The sequence below is a fragment of the Harpegnathos saltator genome, unplaced genomic scaffold (genome assembly GCF_003227715.2).
Source record: "Harpegnathos saltator strain DR-91 unplaced genomic scaffold, Hsal_v8.6 scaffold328, whole genome shotgun sequence".
Classification (NCBI taxonomy): Eukaryota; Metazoa; Arthropoda; class Insecta; order Hymenoptera; family Formicidae; genus Harpegnathos; species Harpegnathos saltator.
The window spans coordinates 512,501-529,337 of NW_020230126.1; the positions used below are offsets into that span (position 1 = coordinate 512,501).

A 16,837-nucleotide genomic window follows, 5' to 3' on the forward strand; every position below is an offset into this window, starting at 1 on the left:
AATGCATCAATTAGAACGTAATATTTTTATCCAGCAAGCAATCCAGCATCGTGTGAAGAAAACAAGCATCGTGTGCAGCTGGCTTTACTCGTGAAAATAATGGGTCTAATAAAATACTTAGACTCCTTATTTGTCCGTTGAAAATAACGCTATAAAATTAAGGATTTGCAGGAGCCAACAGCGAAATCCCAAATTAATTTCGGTGGCATCATGCGGCAAAAATTAAAAACAACGCTTCTTGTTAGCATCATTGAAGTAATGCTAAAAACTGTCAATCTTGGATAAATTTTCGTATCGCTTTACGGCAAAGATACAATCTTCAGTGTAGCTGAAACAGTCGATATTGTCATGACTCTTGAATTACCTTCAGGTTCTTTGCCAATACGAAAATTTACCTAAGGTTGGCAATCTTTAATATTACCTCGTCAGTATTATTAACGCGAGTGGACGCAAGGAAATATGATTTTGTTCTATTTTTATTTAAAACATTGTTTGTGTCTTTTTTGCATAGTTTCGGCGACATTTGCAGCGAGAGACACGATCTCTTCAAAAAGGTATGTCATTCTTTAAATTTGCATACTTATAAAAAAGTAATCGCGTGTATCTTAATTCTCGAAATCTGATTCGAATAATTTAACTTGACTATGAATCATATTATATTATAACCGACGTTAATTACAATTGCTTTTTCGGTTGGCGGAAACGATAGATATGCTTTATATATAATATATTGCTAGAACACTTGAATGTTTTCAGAAAGAAAACTCATTAATATAAAAAGCGTTATTCAATTGTCTATGACATTAATCTCAAGCCAGTCCGCGATGCACATTTGTACCTTGTCCGGAAGAAGTCTAAAATAAAAGCAAAATTACACAATATGAATATTGAAACAATCATATAGCTATACGTTTATATTAAACACATTATATTAAACATATAGTTATACGTTTATATTAAAATTTATACTTTGGAACATATTGTATAATATTACGATTGCATCTGCACATGTGTCCTTACCTTATAATTATAAGTATTGGTCGACAGTATGAAGGGAAAAGCTTTTCTATGATATCTCTCCTTTGTGCATCAATTATTAATGAGGCCGCTTCTCGCGGTGAGTAAAGTCCAACGAGACGTGGAAACCTATTATCGGGGAAAATGGTATTACATGTACCTAGAGAATGATTTAGAAAAGACAGATACAAGCTAAAGAGATGATAACCCAAATACAATTTTAGATAACTATTTTGATTTATCTCATTTAGGTCTCGATTAATGATAACGGAAAGTAAGTTTAATTAAGTTATTTGTCACAAACAGCTATTAGAAAAATGAATATTGAAATATTATTTTAAATGTTTTACGACAATGTACATGTGACCTGTAACGTAAATACTCACTCGTAGAAAATATTCAATCTACAAAATATCAGTTTCACGAAAGGAAATAGTGTGTAAAGTGGATAAATTACTTTTTAAAGCTGTTTCTGGCCCACCATTACAAATTCGTTACGGTAATATTATAATGAGCTCACCTTAGTCTCAAGTTTCTGGTCATATCGGTAGTAACTAGACCCGGGAGAATGGTAGTAAATTTAACGGAAGACTTTCCTTTAGTATTCACCCGCAGTTCTTCGCGAATACATTCCATAAGTGCTGCAATACGACGACTGTTTCTTACAACATACGCTAAATAAACGTTCGCGTAGAGATTGAGCTCATTGAACAAAAAGGAAAAATCTTGCACTGTTTTTTATACGTTTGTAGACAACAAACGTACGAAAGTTCAAATATTCAAGTTGGACACTCGAACGGAATATATATTAAATATAAAATTATGTGTCCAAAGCGTCAGGAACAAGATTCAAAATATTACAACTGTTTTGTTTAGATTCTCCATATAACACATGCAATAACTATAATCCAATTAAAGCAAATGCTTCAACTTGTCCCTATATCACTAGCGTACTGACAATTACGATCGTTAATTGCATCAATCATGAATAGAATAAATCCTATTACCTCGGACTGCACTTTTCGTAGGGCAATAAAGCGTTCCAAATTGTCCGCCACATAGTGCTAATATTGATGAAATTGCTACCACATGACCATGATTTTTTTCGACCATACTTGGCAAGAATACTTTCATCATCTGCAAATAAAAATGATTTATTATAAATATTTCGTTCGTTGCACACGATTGGTCTGTTGCTTTTAATTAACATAATAATTGCGATCACTACACCGCGCCTATTATCGGAAGTAACATGAATTACTTTTGTTTTATCATATATCTTATAAATTTTCTCTCTTCTTCTTTAAATATATAACACTTGCCCAATAGTGCGCTATAAGATTGACATTCATAACCGAAGAAATCTCATCGGCACTATAATCTTCGAATGTTGCAAGTGGTGCAATGGCAGCATTGTTGACTAAAATAGTAACATCGCCGATTTCCTTTCTCATTTTTTCGGCTGTCTCGAAGATTTCATTTCTGTCTGATATGTCGCAGCTGTAAAGTCGAATACAAATGTGAATTTGTTTTGAGATATATCAGTAGGACGGTGCCGATATGTATATACAGAGAAAATGTTTCAATTATTTCGCATACCGATAAGCATATACCGAACTATTGCCCATTCTTTTAATCTCGTTCATTGTTCGCTCGTTGGTTTCTTTATTAATGTCCCAACATACTACTGTCGCTCCTAAAGATGCATAACCAATTGCTAATTCCCTGCCAATTCCTTGACCTGCACCAGTTACCTGTGTGTATTATTGGATATAATGAAAGACAGTTTATATATATTTTTCCATCTATGATTTGCATCTATAATTTACAATCTAACGATTAAACAACGAAGAAAAAACGCATAATAAGTAAACGATATATGGTACTTACCAAGACGATTTCACCAGTCACGCATTTTTTCTTTTTTGGGACAAATAATCTGTACACTCCTTCGCAGATATAATAGAGAATTTTCAAAAGTAGAAACAAGAAATTTAGTATGTCGGAAAGAACTTCTTTGATATTTGGAGAGATTTTAATCTTCATCTTCATGTTTTCCTAAAAATGGACATTTTTATATAAGACTATGCTGCATGACATCGATTGATTAATATGTAGCGTACGTATATATAATTATATATATATTTAATATATAATATAATATAAATATATAATTAATAATAACGTATATAATTACATCATAAGAAACGTGTAAGAAGAGCTTCAGTCAAATGTGTTACTTTTAGACGTTTTAAAAAATGTAAAAATAACGCATTTAGATTTAAAGTACATGCTAAATGAGAATGAGCTAGTTTACATCGATCGTTTGATATATATATGGAAATATTTTAGGTAAATGTTTACCTAAAATATTAGTTGTATGTTATGTAGATCATCACTCTCAGTAATCCTGTGAAGGTTTTAGTTGGCGGTCACTGTTTATTAAAAAGTTATTAACAAAAAAAGTTTGGATAATTATGCAGAAATAGGGACATCGGGAATCCTCCCGATATCAATGATTTTCACATATGTTATCAAGGTCATCACCGTGACTAATGTTCTGAAAGTTTTAGCCCGCGCTCATTGTTTATAACAAAGTTATTAACAAAATAATGAATAATGCCCACGTATTGAAGTACTACGTGTCTTCTGTGAAAATAATTGTACAACACTGTGTATAGAGACTTATTTACGTATTATCTTCTTCGCTTGGTTTGTTTATTTACCTTTCTTATACTGGTTATACATCGAAAGAAAAACACATGTTTACATACTGAAGGAAATGGGTTTACAACTTTTCACACGAAACTAGAACGGACAGGGAGGGGAGCCGAAAGCCCCCCTTGCACCCCTCGTGTGTGTGTGTGTGTGTGTGTGTATATGTTTTAGTAGTGTGTATATATATGTTTGAGACATTTTCATTTATTAAACTTATGAATTTGTAGCTCATGTACCAGGTCTGTAAATATGAAACCGGAATTTGCCCATAGATGACCCTAGCTGTCAATGTAGTTACCGTCAAACCGCGTCATTGGCGCCATTTCCATTTGTTGACACCTGACAAAGATTTTCAACTCAAAACAATACAAGTTTCATACAACAGCATAATTTGTAATAGCGTTGAACATATCGAATTTTGTGCCAGGAAGCTACGATTTGTGGACAGCATTGATTTTCTGTTACCATTTGAAGAAAACTGCTGCAGAATCGCATCGAATGCTTGTCGAAGCTTACGGTGAGCATGTTCTTGGTAAATCACAGTGCTTTGAGTGGTTTAAAAATTTCAAACGTGGCGATTTTGACGTGAGAAACGACGAACGTGGAAGACCATCGAAAAAAGAAACTGAAGACAGCGAATTGCAAGCATTGTTGGATGAGGATGACGCTCAAACGCAACAACAACTCGTGGATCAATTAAATGTGATACGAGAAGCCGTCTCCATATGTTTGAAAGCCATGGGAAAGATCCAGAAGATGGGAAAATGGGTTCCACATGAACTGAATGAAGGAAAACCGAAAAACTTCTCGCGAAATGCTGCTCGCCAGGTACAAAAGAAAGTCATTTCTCCATCAAATTGTGACTGGCGATGAAAAGTGGATATATTTTGAGAATCCTAAGCGTAAAAGATCATGGGTAACTCCAGGCGAACCATCGACATCGACTGCAAGGCCAAATCGTTATGGACGGAAGACAATGCTCTGTGTTTGGTGGGATCAGAAGGGTGTGATCTATTATGAGCTGCTAAAACCTGGCGAAACCGTTATAATACTGAACGCTACCGACAACAAATGATCGGTTTGAATCTTTGTTTCAAGCTTTGCGTGAAAAACGACCATAATATCAAAAAAAGTAACACAAAGTGATTTTGCTTCATGATAATGCACCATCACACACAGCAAAACTGGTCAAGGAAACGATTGAGGCGTTTAGTTGGGAAATACTTTCGCATGCGGCTTACTCACCAGACTTGGCTCCGTCCGATTACTACTTATTTGCATCGATGAGACACGCACTTGCTGAGCAGCGCTTCACTTCTTACGAAAATGTACGAAAATGGCTCGATGACTGGTTTGCCTCAAAAGAGCAACAGTTTTTTTGTCGTGGCATCCACAAATTGTCAGATAGGTGGGAAAAATGTGTAGCTAGCGATGGGCAATACTTGGAATAAAATATTTTTTATCATTTTCATACAATAAACGTGTATTTTCTATACAAAAATTCCGGTTTCATATTTACATACCTGGTATCAGTGGTTATTTTTGTTGTGTAAGTTTCGCGTGAAAAGTTGCAAACGTATAATAAGATAAACTGAAACATAGAAATGAATCTTCACTCAGTAAACATTGTAACAAGCTTAATATACGTATAGAGTGGCAAAAAATTACATATTATTTAGTATACTTATTTTGTTAATAACTTTGTTATAAACAATGAGCGCGGTCTAAACTTTCTAAAACTTTCAGAACATTACTCAGAGTGATGACCTTGATAACATGTGAAAATCATTGACATCGGGGAGTGGTTCCTATTTCTGCATAATTACCCAAACTTTTTTTGTTAATAACTTTATAATAAACAGTGACCGCCAAATAAAACCTTCACAGCATTACTTAGAGTGATGATCTACATAACATACAACTAAAATTTTTGAGATCGGAAAGTGGTCCCCATAGGTAAAAATTTACCATATTTTAAAATATTTTATCAAATTTTTATCAACATTTATCAAATTTTAATTTCTTCTATTAAATAATTCTAATATCAACGCACACGCACGCGATATATGTAAACAACGGTGTGCTAAGTATCAAGAACACTGCGAATGTATAAGGATGTTATTGCGACATACATAAACATGTATTTGGTTGAAGGTTCCTTTGCTCGTTTCTATCACATATCTTGAATCACGTCGTGACAAAAAGTGTTTGACCTTTAAACATGTTAAATGGTATTTAAACAAATCAACAAATAACGTAATTTGAGATAACAAGGGACGTATAAAAAACGCTTCGGTTACACGCGTTGCTATGTGCGCTAATATTCTCTAATTTGCAATGAAAACGTATAAACAATATTTTATATTAGAGAAAACCGATACAACGTATTAATAACATTTATAATCTCGTCAGCATATTGCAGATTCGAATGTGCTGTTTTAAAACGCATAAGCCTGAAATTAGCAAAAGCTTTCTTTACATGTTCCTTATTGAATAAAAACTTGCAACTGAAAAAATGTTGTTCTTTTCAGTCTTAACGTACATCATTCAATTCGTTAAGATATTACTTAACACGCTTAAACGTATTAAATTCAATATCATTCATGATAACGAGAAATGTGTAAAGACAGTGCACATTCAGCTAATTATATGCTTATGTGCGTGAAAAAACACATTCAAATTAATTAATTAATTAATTAATTATTAATGTAATTAGCATAAATGAAATCGGAACTATAAGAAAGCTCGGTCCATCAACTAAAGTAAACAAAATAGATAGATAGGATTACAGGGAAAAGAAGAAAACTCAACTTGTGTCGCTGGCGCTCGATGATTGGCTTGGCTTCGTGACACTGGTTATTCAAGATAGAAGTTTTAAGATGTCGAGAAGCCGAGCGCAAATTGCGAAATGCGCGTCGATTAAAAATCGAAAATACGCACAGCGCACGAGGCACGAGAATGTCGGAGACTTATCTCGCAAGTTTGAAACACGCGATGACCCAATGACCGTGATAATTAATAATGCGTGGACCCAATGACCGCGTAAATATCACGCGACAATTTGCTGATTCTCGGTGAATCTTCAACAAAAGCCTTTGTACATAAGGCTTCAACAAAAGCCTTATGTACAAACATGACCGACAAACAAAAAGAGTTTACAGTTTTTTTTATTCTTTCCTGTTACCATTGCCATCATTTTCTTTAATAAGTGTTACAATATAATCCATTGTTTACAGTTTCGATTACACATAATTATTTTAGTTTAAACAAAAATTTCAACGTTCGAACAATGCGGGTATCTTCGTGAGTTTCTTGTCAAGCAACTTAAGGAATATCGCCTTCTCATTATAGTAAATGTCATATCTGATCGAATAAAATATATTCAAAAAGTTTGGTCTTCTCTCGTAGATAAACAGGTAGAACTAGTCAGAGAATTATGGAGATGTATTCTTGTGGCCGAAAATTAAATGAGGTTGTTACCTAAATGTTACGTTTAAATCAGAAAAATAATGTTACGTCCTGGAGGAGGAACACAACTTGACGCTTGCTTTCACAAGCTCGGACGTACTCGCAAGTCTGCGGTGCAGATCAAGGATCGGAATGACCCCTTTATCTGGCGTGGACGTACGTCGGTGGTCCTTTATTTAGATCAAGGAACTGAATCCTTTTACCTGGGATAGGACCGTGAGCGATAGTTGAGGGAAGGGAGAATTTTTTGTTGAGAATAATTATTTGGAAAACGTGATTGGCTTACAATTACAAACAACTTGTTTTATTAATGATTAGACGGAAGTTCACAATGAAATAAAATTTATAAGCTTTTATAATGTGTACGTATGTGTGGTTAACAATCGCGGTCTGAGCAAAATTCCATGTTCGTTATGTCCGACGGTGATCGAAAAGATTAGGCCGCTGACACCGGATTTTACAATTAAGGAGGAATGCCAAGGGGGATAGAGAAAAGAAAGGAAAAGGAAAGGAAAAGAAAAGAGAGAGAAGAAAAGATGAAAAATAAAAAGAAAGAGGGCATTCAGGTAAAAGAAAATATAAATAACTTACTGCTGGTTCTCTGATCTTAGTCGACAATGAAAAGTGTAATTGCTGGAGGATGGATGACTCAAGTTCTGCGCTAAGAATAGGAAGCTGGTCTCGGCAGGATCGCTCGCAATGGCCCAAGAATGCACAAGATCGTTGCACCGAATAATTAACAATTGAAAAATACTGATCTGACTAAGCCACTAGTAGGCTAGATTGTTAAGAGACCCTAAAGGGGTGCTGGAGAGAAGCTTCTGTCCTGGCTGCAGGTCGGTCGAGAAGTGTCTAAGACTTTTGACTTTTCTCAAAAAGTCAGCTCGGTTGAGGGAGTGGGGTCTAATTTTTATGCCCAAATATAGTCATAGGACTGTGCTACGAATGTTTTTTAGAGGTCGAGTCAGGAGCGTAAGATAAACTTTTTTTTTTAAGAGATATGGAGCATGTGACAATAAAAGGATTTAGATAGTTTACAAAATGTGGCAGCAGCTATCTTAAGAGGAAGATATCGATATTTTTTAAGTAGGATGTCGCAATATTGTTAGTGTAGACTAAGCGCGTGGGAACCAAGATCGGAGTTGGTTTGGAGATTGTTAATATGTCCGGAGCATTGGAATTTTCAAAAATTCTAGAGTCATCGCGTCGTGTGATAACATATAATAAATAATAATAATAATAAATTCAATTTTCCTTGCTTATAAAAGAGGTCTAGAATGCGCGAAGTTCGCAGGACGTAACAATAAAGTAATTACGATATAGAATATGATAAAATAGTCGCGACACAAAATGATAAAATAAGAATGCTAAAATTAATTGAAAGAAATGGAATTTAGTATATGAAGAGGAACGATTTATAGAGGTCTAAGGAGAATTATTGAGAAGAGAGAAAGATGAAAATTTTCTCGCCTGTGTTCAATGATCTAAGTGTTAGAATAGACATCAATTTTAAGACAATCGGCCAACAATTAACTTCTTGTCTAGCAAAATTGCGAAACTTAGCTTGCTTGAGTTGGAAAAGATGGGTATTCACAAAAGTTAAACAATGTCATTAAAATTTTGTCTAAAGATTTTTGAGATAACCGTTTACAAATATAGACAACATTTTTTAAATTCAAAATGGTAGATCTAATATGCCGACTAAAATTATTATTTTATTTGATTCAAATAAAATTGGTCATCTATCATGAAGAAATGTTAAATAATAAAAATATATAAAATTTTTGTTTAAAATCTATAAAATAATAAAATAACGAAATAATAAATAAAATAATAAAATCTGGGTAAGAAACTGAAAATAACCCAGGTGAGAGCGGGGATCCTGCTGTAAATAAATGGCTAAATGGCTACTATAAATAGCTAAATGGCAAATGTAAATACTTAAAAATACGAAAGATTATCCAGAAGAGATAAGCGTTGGAAGGAGGAGAAAGTATACAATATCACAGATACATTAAAAACATTTCGTTATATGTAATGTTAATTTAACCGCTATTGGATTGATTCGATTAAAGTGTAAACGGGATTATTTACTTTATAATCAGATCACTATCATGAATTATTAGACACGGGAACCTCACAAAATATTTCGCGTGAGAAACATCGTAGTTTTATCGTAGTGAAAGTTGAGTGAGAGCTCACCTTCGTGATTTTCACTTTCTCTCAATACAGAATCGATCTTCCGATCTTCGTATGTTTAGTACCATACAACTGCTGACGGTTCCTCTGCTCCTCCGGTGATGTATTTACTTCGCACTATGAATCGCGACTACATTATCAGGAGAATTATGAAATACGGAGTTGGATGCCGCCGAACGCGGCGAAATGGTGGGGAAACCAGTAATATGTATATGAAAGTGTATGTTAATTTTGTTGGAGTCCAACTGATATACACGATTACACATACATTATTATCGTATACATCAGTATTGATAAACAGAATATAAACTTTATGTGCAATAATAGGTAAGAGACGTTACATATTTTTATTGATATGTTAAAATTACATAACATCAGTATTCCAATTCCATAACAAGTCTGTACAAAGAACAATGAAATCCTAACAAAATATTTTTACAAAGGTTGAAAAGAATAATATGTCAGAAGTAGAAATAGACATAACATAAAAATATATATGTCCAAACGTATATTCAGACAGTCTGCTAAAAAGAATATTATAGACGTAATTACAACTTATGTAATTACAAATTACTTCTTGGCAACTTAAAAAAATCTTTGGTAAATGTTTACCTGTGGGGACCACCTCCCGATCTCAAAAATTTTAATTGTATGTTACGTATATTATCACTCTGAGTAATGCTGTGAAAGTTTTAGCTGGCGGTCACTGTTTATTAAAAAGTTATTAATAAAAAAAGTTTGGGTAATTATGCAGAAATAGGAACCACTTCCCGATTTCAATGATTTTCACATATGTTATCAAGGTCATCACCCTGAGTAATGTTCTGAAAGTTTTAGCCCGCGCTCATTGTTTATAACAAAGTCATTAACAAAATAAATATACTAAACAGTAATTTTCTGACACTCTATACATATACTAAGTGGATAGATTGTATTAATCTAATCTAATGGGACAATATTTTTTCAGTTGCGAGTGTTTTTCATCGACCGGATTTTATCGATCGATGAATACCCAATTTATATGAAGATTCTATTTAGTATATAATTAAATTACAAAACTGTGAGAATTTTTAAAGACGACTCACGATTATCAAATATTATGTGAACAATTTTTTATGTTATATTATTATAAATCACGGAAAAAATTATATTGATTGACAAACATGCCCAATTTTTTATTCGAATCAACATGTTTGTCTATTTTCCGTATTAATTTTGTCTATCATATATTGAATTCCTTACACTGCGTGTCTTTTACATGAAACATCCTATAGTTGATCGTTGTCCAAGTTCAAGTTTAAATGAATGATAACGACTGGCATTGAGGCATTGAGAGAATCATGTGCATTGTTCAAGCATACATTTGATATTATTGCGTTTTGATTTATAGACTCGATTGCCAGGTCGAATCTTTGATTTTCTGCGTGTTCTTTACTCTGCATGAATTAAAAGTTGTTCCAGTATGACGCTTGGTAATGGCAGATTCTCTAAACTTCTTTTGGTCAATGCTCCGTTTGCTCTTATGCACTTGAAAATAACTTCTTGACATAAGCCTTGTAAAGATGGTACTGTGGAAATACAGAAATGTGTAAGTAAAAAAAGATCGGCTCTTCGACTTTAGCGCGTCGACATAATATAATGGAAATTGTGTGGCTGGATGTGTCAAAATTAAAAAATTACAAGTTAGTTCCGCTGCGATTTCTTCAAGTATTATGGTATACGGTTTTTTTTATATCAGTTAGGTACATTAGATATTGAACTAAGCTTAATTATGAATCGAATTTATCTCTTTCAGTCTCTGTCAGTCATTTTATGAATGAATGTTGTTTCTATTATATAAAACAGTGTAAAACAGTCACACATATTTGCAAAGCACTTCATCCTAATTAATAAAAGACCACTCAACTTTATTCATTCGCGATGGAGAATATTAATACGAAATGTCGACACGTTCAAAAATTTACTTAATTGCTTCTAAATTATTTATTTTTATTTTTAACAGTAACATTATTTCGATTTCAATAAAGCTTAAAAAATATATTTATGATCTAAAAGGATTATTTAAAGATTTTGTCTTCATATTTCTTGTCACGATAAATATATAAACAAAGCACATAAACAATATACACCTGGAGTTGTTTAACCCCGTTCTCTGTTAAATGCTTACCGGTATATAACGGTAGCGACCGAATTTGCTTTATTATACGTCCCAATGATATCAACAAGTATTTTGGTCTGCTCGTAGGGTGGGGATAGGAGATTAAGCTGACACCATTTCTAGACATCAAGTACATGAAAATATACTGCGTGTCAGTGAAATATAAGTAAAAGATGCCTATACGATGACCAAGTAATGTCGTAAGTTGTTCCCAATTTTCGAAACCAAGGAAGTGCTGGTACACAGTTGGAAGAAGACTATTAAGATAAGGTGTCCGTATCATATTATACTTCAATACCTTTTTTAGACCATTGTAAACGTCTCCTTGAACAATAAATAACAATATACAATATAATTCAGGGGTACATTATGTGTCACTAATTCTGGCTGCGTTGGCTTATTATGTATATGGGTCTATATTTAATGAATAATTTAATGAATAATGAATAATTTTATATCTAATGAATAATTTATCAATGATATTATGCATGATATATACGTATGTGTATTGAGTAGGTGCAAAAATTTTAATAAGTTTTTCAAAGATGTGACTGATCTAGTTTTACGGCAGCACTTACAAATATGTAGATAATAATATACCAAAGAGATTAATTTAAAATGTCTTAAAAATATACAATCAGCAATGAAGATAGTCAGAACACAAATATTTAAATAGTTAAAGCTCTGAATAGTTAATTAGTAAATACTTACTCGGTGACTGTTTTAATATACAAGGTTGTTGCTTAAATATCGAACAATTATCGTTTAAATATGTTATAACAAATTCATCGTCTTCATTAAAACGATCAATAAGATCAAATTGCATTTTTCCAAAGACTTCAGCAGAATAAGACGAAACATTTGTTTTTTCTATTTCTATAAAGAAAATCTCGCTTGATTCTAATGGCTCTTTGCTAACAACAATGGAGTCAGTATCTATCCCTGTATCATATCTTGCCACGGTGTCATTTTCGTAAACATTTATCGTCCCCTCATCTGTGATGCGAAACTTACGAGCAGCTTTGTTTATCTTCTGCATTTTAGCGCGAATGTTAATATATTTACCTACAACAAAGGATGAAACAATTTTTAAATAAATATTCACAATTTCAGCAGAAATTGACTGAAAATTTATTAGATTAAGAACGTGTGAAACGAATATAGAGAATGAGACTGAAGTTGAGGTTTAACCAACGAATTATATATACTCATCACGTCTCTTTTATTCTAGAAAAACAAACATTTTCCTTTCAGCTAACATTTGTTTATATTCTTCTTGTTCTTTTTTTTCTATTTTGTTTATCTTTGAACAGATATTTTATCACGGAGATGTTTCTATACAGATATTTCTAATAAATATGATCATATAATTGAAAGAAATCAGATAGCAAATCGTATGAACGATAAGATTTTTCATGAACGATAAAATATGATAAGTAAAAAAAACTTTAGCTAATTACACGTTTATGTGTATTAAAATAACATATTTGGATTTGCGGTGTAATCTTGCTTCAGACACTTGTAATAGTCGATTATAAAGTATATGTGATTTACTTTCAGATTTATTTTGGTTATCTAGTCATATTTATTCGAAATTTCGAACAAAATTTGTGTGGTCGAATATCTATTAGAAAATGTGTAAAAGAGGAAATGAAAGTATCATTATATATAGACACGTAAATATTAATATTATTAATTGAGAAATCTTTCAGATAATAATGGCTTGTTCTGCCAAATGGAAAGAGAAGTGTTTGAGCAAATATATAAAGTATACTCTACACTAGTTATAATATCGATTGCAATGTTCGTTGCGACGGTGACCGCAAATTCTCGGCGTGAGTTTATTTAATGTTGTGACAGCAGTTTATAGGAGCCAAAGTAATAAAAAAAACTATATACTGATTGGCTATTTCAATCAAGCTGTCCTACAGAATTTTGAGAATTTTCAAAAAGATATACGTTAAAATTCATTAAATATACCGTAAAATCTATACTCGACAGCCAACCAAGACGTCGGTTCCTCAGCTAAATCTCGCGCGCGAATACCCAGTAAATACAAAGTATCATCGATGTTACAATGTCAGCTAAATCATACGGTAAGTTATGTAACCGTTGTTATATAACAAAGCAACTGTTATGTAACATATTATATGATTTAGTTGACATTGTAACATTGATGATATTTTGTGTTTACGTGATTTTTCAATTCGATATTTCCTGCGTCGTGATTGACCTCAGATGTTGTGCTTCTCTCGTTTGTTCGGTTACTGGTTAGCTCAGTCTTTGAAATCACTGTTTATATACTTCAATAACTCAATAACTTGAAAATTCGAGAGCGCAATATCCACTGTTTACCTAATTGTCTCCTAATTCTCCTTCTGGTTTTATTCTAGAGCTTCATCTCGCTCATCTTCGGTAAATTTTCGCGTCATTTCTGGAATTTTCGCCTTTTCTGATAAATGATCGTTCACTGTCTTTCGCCAGCCTTGTCTCTAAGGAGAACGTTTCAATTAGTATATAATGTGCCAATATCCTAATTTATGATAATAACCTTATTTTATGATAATAAGCCTTATTTTTTTCATAAATCAGTTAATACGGATCCATTTTTATCCTCTAAACATGAGTTTATACTTGCACGTCCCTTTTTCTTACTCTGAATGGTCAACTTATCTGGTCGATTTTTCCAGAGTATTATATTCTGGAGTCCTCTTTGGAGTATCTTAGAAGTAACAAAGTATCAAATATCTGCAAATATCTGATTTGTCCTTTAGGTTAGTATCGCGTCCATCGTAAATTTGTCTTTGTGAATATTTCAACTCATTAAAACAGTAGTTCATTGAACAGTAAAACATTGAAACATTGAACATCGACCAATTTAAATTTGTCTTCCGCCTTCTAATCTTTTGTAGATGGCAGTTTAGAGGACGATAAATCCTGTATAGAGAGACAAAGTATTTAGGTCCCTTCTAATCAGAGCTATTTTTAGGCGAGATTGTTATAAACTTTTTCGGCCGATATTGGCTTGAAACATTTCAAGCATGCGTTATTCAAGGCAGGATGATGCAGACATTGCGAGTGTCGATGAGCTAGAAGAATAAATGATAAAACGGGTAGAAAACATTTTCCCGTGTGTTTTTTATTATCATATATAGATCATATATTTTCTGAAAACACTTAATATATTGTACTTAAGATAGCAATATTGTAAGTTTATTGGACATGCTGGTTGGGTCGTGACGCTGTCTGCTGCGTGGCAGTGGTTCAAGTGGAAAATCCATAAATTACTCACTTCTCTCTCCTTTCTTACCCCCTCCCCCTCCCTCTTTCTCTCTTTTTCATTCAGCCGTTCACTCATTCACTCATTCACTCGCTTTATACCCTTACTTTCTTTCTGTCACTCTCACTCTCTCATTCCGGCGCTTCTACAATGATCATCGAATCGGGGTGTGTTCTCTCAGCACACACACGCGCGCGCGCGATGCACGTATACACACATACACACACATACGAAGCACACGCATACACATACACACACGATACACACGCGCACACACACCATGCAGGGGCGAAAAAATACATTTATAAAAATCACTCGTGGCCATCGTAACACTTTCGTCCTCGGAAGCGTCCGAACTAGGTTTGATCGAATGACGGGTATAAGTCCTTCCTTTTCTCTTTTTCTTTTTCTCTCTCTCTCTCTCTCTCTCTCTCTCTCTCTCTTTCTCTTCGAGTTTCCTTTCCTCTCTATAGTAAAATACAGCGCGACGCTTCGCGAGCGTTTTACACAGAATCGACCGCCCGACAATGCGATACGAAATATTGACATAATGATAATTCAGCGCGCGAGCGAATACATCTCTGTCTTTTTCTCTCCGTTTATCGTCATCTCTAAGTTATCGCTAAACGGTTGCGCGGCAATCGACACCGCATAGATATTAGATACGGTATGCGCGTGTTTTATATTCGCGTGTACGTGTGTATGTATTTAATGGGTGCGCGTCTGCGCGAGTGTTTCTTAGCGGTATCGTGTGTGTGTGTGTGTGTGTGTTTGTTTGTGTGTAAGTGTGTGCGCATGTTGTATGTATGTGCGGGTATGTATGGATATATAATTGCGGGGGGGAACAGGGTTGGGCGCAGTTCCAGGCAGGTTCCATCCAATTACAGATATATTATATCATAGCAAACATCGTGACTATTTACAATAAATACAGTCTCGATTAGGTTATATAAATAAAATATATATAATATCGTATAGTTAGGTTTACAGCAACACGTGACAGTAAACAATTAGATCAGCGGCAAAGTAGCGTAATCTATCTAGGGTAGTGGTCGTAGTAGCTTTAGCGTGGCTGACTTTTGTTTCTCTCGCGCTCGCTTACTCTCATACTCATATGCTCTCTCTCTCTCTCTCTCTCTCTCTCTCTCTCTCTCTCTCTCTCTCTCTCTCTCTCTCTCTCTCTCTCTCTCTCTCTCTCTCTCTCATTCTCACTCTCACTCTCACTCTCTCTTTCTCTTTATCTCTGTCTGTCCGTCTGTCTGTCTCTCTTTGTCTTTCTGTCTCCCTCTATCTCTCTCTTGCACACTCGCGCCTAATATCCTCAATATCCGCCACATTTACGGAATTCTGATTCTTTTTCATCGACATGTTAGTCGCCTTCGAGCCCGAAATCGCGCGTCTCGAGAACCAATCACGCCGTAATGCGTGGATCGACAGTTACTGCTATAATTGGCCACTCTAGCTTCTCTCGTGTGTATGTATATATTTCCTTTCAATATATTCATATATATATATTTATTTATTTATTTATTCATTTATTTATTTATCTTATATAATTATTTTTTTCTCTTCGCGCGCTCTACTTCATTTTTATTTAGAGAAGTACATGGAATATTTGTCGCAGCCCCTCGCGACCGCCCGCGGGGGCCGAACGAGTTTGGAACGAGTTCGCAAAAACGAGATGAAACTTCACGGAAGTTAGCGGGCGAATTCCTTTTCCTAATATTATAATCGCGAGACAGTTGGGTCTCTCGTCGAGTGGGGGCTCCCCGTTTCTGTTCGCACGACACGTCGCGACTATTCGACCCACTCGTTAATTTGACACGTGATATTTAAAAATAATTAATTCTTCTTGAATGCACCGTTGCCGGGCCCAACGGCGGGTAATACGGTTGAAAATCAAGAGTGTATGCTTGTGTGTGTTTGCTTGTTTATTAGTTCGTACGTACGTGTGTGTGTATGTGTGTGTGTGTGTGTGTGTATGTGTGTGTGTTCAT

The 16,837-nt window shown here is 34.3% G+C and overlaps 2 protein-coding genes across 6 annotated transcripts; both read right to left on the reverse strand.

Moving 5' to 3' along the window:
• Positions 1-474: 474 nt before the first annotated feature.
• On the reverse strand, positions 475-9,545 carry LOC105185315 (short-chain dehydrogenase/reductase family 16C member 6). 3 transcript variants are annotated; one of them, XM_025300096.1, is made up of 8 exons: positions 4,981-5,044; positions 2,908-3,075; positions 2,617-2,771; positions 2,340-2,517; positions 2,025-2,154; positions 1,538-1,658; positions 1,021-1,146; positions 475-854 (listed from the first exon to the last, which is right to left on the reverse strand). In XM_025300096.1, the coding sequence occupies exons 1-8, from the start codon at positions 5,014-5,016 to the stop codon at positions 788-790; spliced, it is 981 nt and encodes a 326-aa protein (XP_025155881.1). In that variant the 5' UTR covers positions 5,017-5,044; the 3' UTR covers positions 475-787. The 3 variants fall into 3 exon arrangements, with proteins under 3 accessions (XP_025155881.1, XP_011143006.1, XP_011143005.1); XM_011144704.3 differs by lacking the exon at positions 4,981-5,044 and adding an exon at positions 9,406-9,545 and having other exon boundaries at positions 782-854; XM_011144703.3 differs by lacking the exon at positions 4,981-5,044 and adding an exon at positions 7,795-8,402 and having other exon boundaries at positions 782-854.
• A 1,064-nt stretch (positions 9,546-10,609) lies between these two features.
• On the reverse strand, positions 10,610-15,994 carry LOC105185313 (uncharacterized). Of its 3 annotated transcripts, none has more exons than XM_025300091.1 (4): positions 13,916-15,994; positions 12,272-12,625; positions 11,570-11,884; positions 10,610-10,970 (listed from the first exon to the last, which is right to left on the reverse strand). In XM_025300091.1, the coding sequence occupies exons 2-4, from the start codon at positions 12,597-12,599 to the stop codon at positions 10,834-10,836; spliced, it is 780 nt and encodes a 259-aa protein (XP_025155876.1). In that variant the 5' UTR covers positions 12,600-12,625; positions 13,916-15,994; the 3' UTR covers positions 10,610-10,833. The 3 variants fall into 3 exon arrangements, with proteins under 3 accessions (XP_025155876.1, XP_011143003.2, XP_025155875.1); XM_011144701.3 differs by lacking the exon at positions 13,916-15,994 and adding an exon at positions 13,541-13,847; XM_025300090.1 differs by lacking the exon at positions 13,916-15,994 and having other exon boundaries at positions 12,272-12,716.
• Positions 15,995-16,837: the final 843 nt, after the last annotated feature.